Source organism: Austrofundulus limnaeus, unplaced genomic scaffold, assembly GCF_001266775.1.
Source record: "Austrofundulus limnaeus strain Quisiro unplaced genomic scaffold, Austrofundulus_limnaeus-1.0 Scaffold1653, whole genome shotgun sequence".
Taxonomy (NCBI): Eukaryota; Metazoa; Chordata; class Actinopteri; order Cyprinodontiformes; family Rivulidae; genus Austrofundulus; species Austrofundulus limnaeus.
In genome coordinates, this window is record NW_013954055.1 from 17,164 (window position 1) to 19,775 (window position 2,612).

At 38.2% G+C, this 2,612-nt stretch overlaps 1 protein-coding gene across 1 annotated transcript in view; it reads left to right on the plus strand.

The window, feature by feature from the left end:
* The window catches only part of bbs2 (Bardet-Biedl syndrome 2), a 20,256-nt gene that overhangs the window by 8,738 nt on the left and 8,906 nt on the right, over positions 1-2,612 (plus strand). The window contains exons 3-6 of the mRNA XM_014033173.1: positions 26-253; positions 357-482; positions 585-647; positions 1,719-1,796. Of these exons, the coding sequence (XP_013888627.1) occupies positions 26-253; positions 357-482; positions 585-647; positions 1,719-1,796 (495 nt within the window). The remainder of the gene's footprint in view (positions 1-25; positions 254-356; positions 483-584; positions 648-1,718; positions 1,797-2,612) is intronic.

Sequence of the window (2,612 nt, forward strand, 5' to 3'; positions counted from 1 at the left end):
CTCCTCTTCTCTCCTCTTCTCCCAGGTTTTCATCCACAACCCTCACGTTCGCGCTCACAGACCGGCGTCTCACCGGCTGAGCCAGAGCACCCAGGACTCGGACATCTCCCTCCTGAACATCAACCAGGCAGTGACCTGTCTGACAGCAGGACCGCTGGGACCCAACACCGCTGGGGACACGCTGCTGGTGGGCTCCCAGACCAACCTGCTGGCCTACGACGTCCACGACAACACAGATATATTTTACAGAGAGGTAACTGGAAACATCTTTTTGATCTCGTCCTTTTTTAAATCTAAACACATGTTTGCAGGTAAAATGAAACTTTAAGTCGTGTTTTTGCTGTTTCGGGGTTTAGGTGACAGATGGAGCCAACGCCATCGTGTTGGGAAGACTTGGGGACATCCCATCTCCTCTGGCCATCATCGGGGGGAACTGTGCTCTGCAGGGCTTCAACTCCGAGGGAAACGATCAGTTCTGGACAGTAAGACGCTTAAAAAGAAGTTTCAAAGAAGTGGATTCAGTTTTTAGTTATCAGGCAGAAACTTCAGAAGGTTCTCTGTAAGCAGTTTACTTTTTCCCTCAGGTAACTGGAGATAATGTCAGGTCTCTGATGCTCTGTGACTTCACTGGAGACGGGAAGAACGAGGTCAGTCTGAGACAGACTTCTTCCTTTACTTCCTGATTTATTCATCTGTTTACTGACTGATATTTACTGACTAATGTTTACTGTCTGATATTTACTGTCTGATATTTACTGTCTGATATTTACTGACTGATATTTACTGACTGATATTTACTGACTGATATTTACTGTCTGATGTTTACTGTCTGATATTTACTGTCTCATATTTACTGTCTGATTTACTGACTGATATTTACTGTCTGATATTTACTGTCTGATATTTACTGTCTGATGTTTACTGTCTGATATTTACTGACTGATATTTACTGTCTGATGTTTACTGACTGATATTTACTGTCTGATGTTTACTGTCTGATGTTTATTGTCTGATATTTACTGACTGATATTTACTGTCTGATTTTTTACTGACTGATGTTTACTGACTGATATTTACTGACTGATATTTACTGACTGATATTTACTGTCTGATGTTTACTGACTGATATTTACTGTCTGATGTTTACTGACTGATATTTACTGTCTGATGTTTACTGTCTGATGTTTATTGTCTGATATTTACTGACTGATATTTACTGTCTGATTTTTTACTGACTGATGTTTACTGACTGATATTTACTGACTGATGTTTACTGACTGATGTTTACTGACTGATATTTACTGACTGATGTTTACTGACTGATGTTTACTGACTGATATTTACTAATGTCAGTCAACACAAATACGGAGAATTTAGACACAATCCAGATTAACAAGCTCTTCATTAGTTTTTCTTGTAAATATGTTTTTAAAGATGTTTGCAGGTCATTTTTCTGATGTCAGTCATGATGTTTCTCTGTAAGGTTAACATGTGAACAGAACTCTATAAGTCTGACATCTTCAGAGGATTTATATGAACGTTGGAAAAATAAATCCAGTTTGATAATCATTAATGCTAAAGAACAGTTTAGAAAACATCTTTATCCGTTTTGAACCTATAATGTTTGTACTCACCATTATTTGGTCAAATTGTACTTTAATGGAGACACAAACTCCTAAAACACTAAAAAGATAATTTGTTGATGTTTTTGCCGGCAGCTGCTGGTGGGCTCTGAGGACTTTGACATCAGGGTCTTCAGAGAGGACGAGCTGGTTTCAGAGATGACTGAAAACGAGGTAAAAACTTGTTTCCATTTGGGATGCACCGATATGAAAATTTCAGCCCATATCTGATATTTATTGATATTACACAAACGCACAAATTATATTAAACATATGTGCAAACACACTTGGGTCTTTTTTGATACAGTAAATACAACCAGACCTCTGACATGGCTCTGCTTCAGTTCTTCCTGGCTGCAGCATCAATGTCACTATCATTATCAAACAGATGCCACTCAGCCAACCATCTCCCCTTCCAAAACAGAAACACAAAGATTAAAAGTGGGAAATCAATGTTGGACGTTAATATCTGCCCAGTTTTACATATCGGATCGATACCGATATTCTAAAAATCACCAATATCGGCTGAAACAGATATTAATACCGATTAGGGCTGCCACAAATGATTAGTTTTATAGTCAAATAATCACCAATTATTTTTTTCGGTTAGCTGACTAATCAGATCATACGTTAATTGAATATAAAACATAAAGCTTATCGCACCAGAATGCAGCTATTATATAACCATTTTTAGATTTTAGCTATATGCTAACTAAAAATTATTGCAGTGGAAGACAAGTTCTGCTCTGCAGATATTACACAGGTTTCTCTTTCATTTCTTAAAATGATCCCACACTTGTTAACTCCATTGCCAGGTAGCCATGATACCAGAGCCTGTCTGTATAAAGTCTTGTGACGTCCACGGCCTACCCCAGTTCAAGTTCAAGTTCAGTTTATTTATATAGCTCCAAGTCACAACATACTGTACGTTGTCTCAGGGCACTGTACATGAAAAGAATAATCTAAAGAAGAAAGCAGCAGATTGTGTTG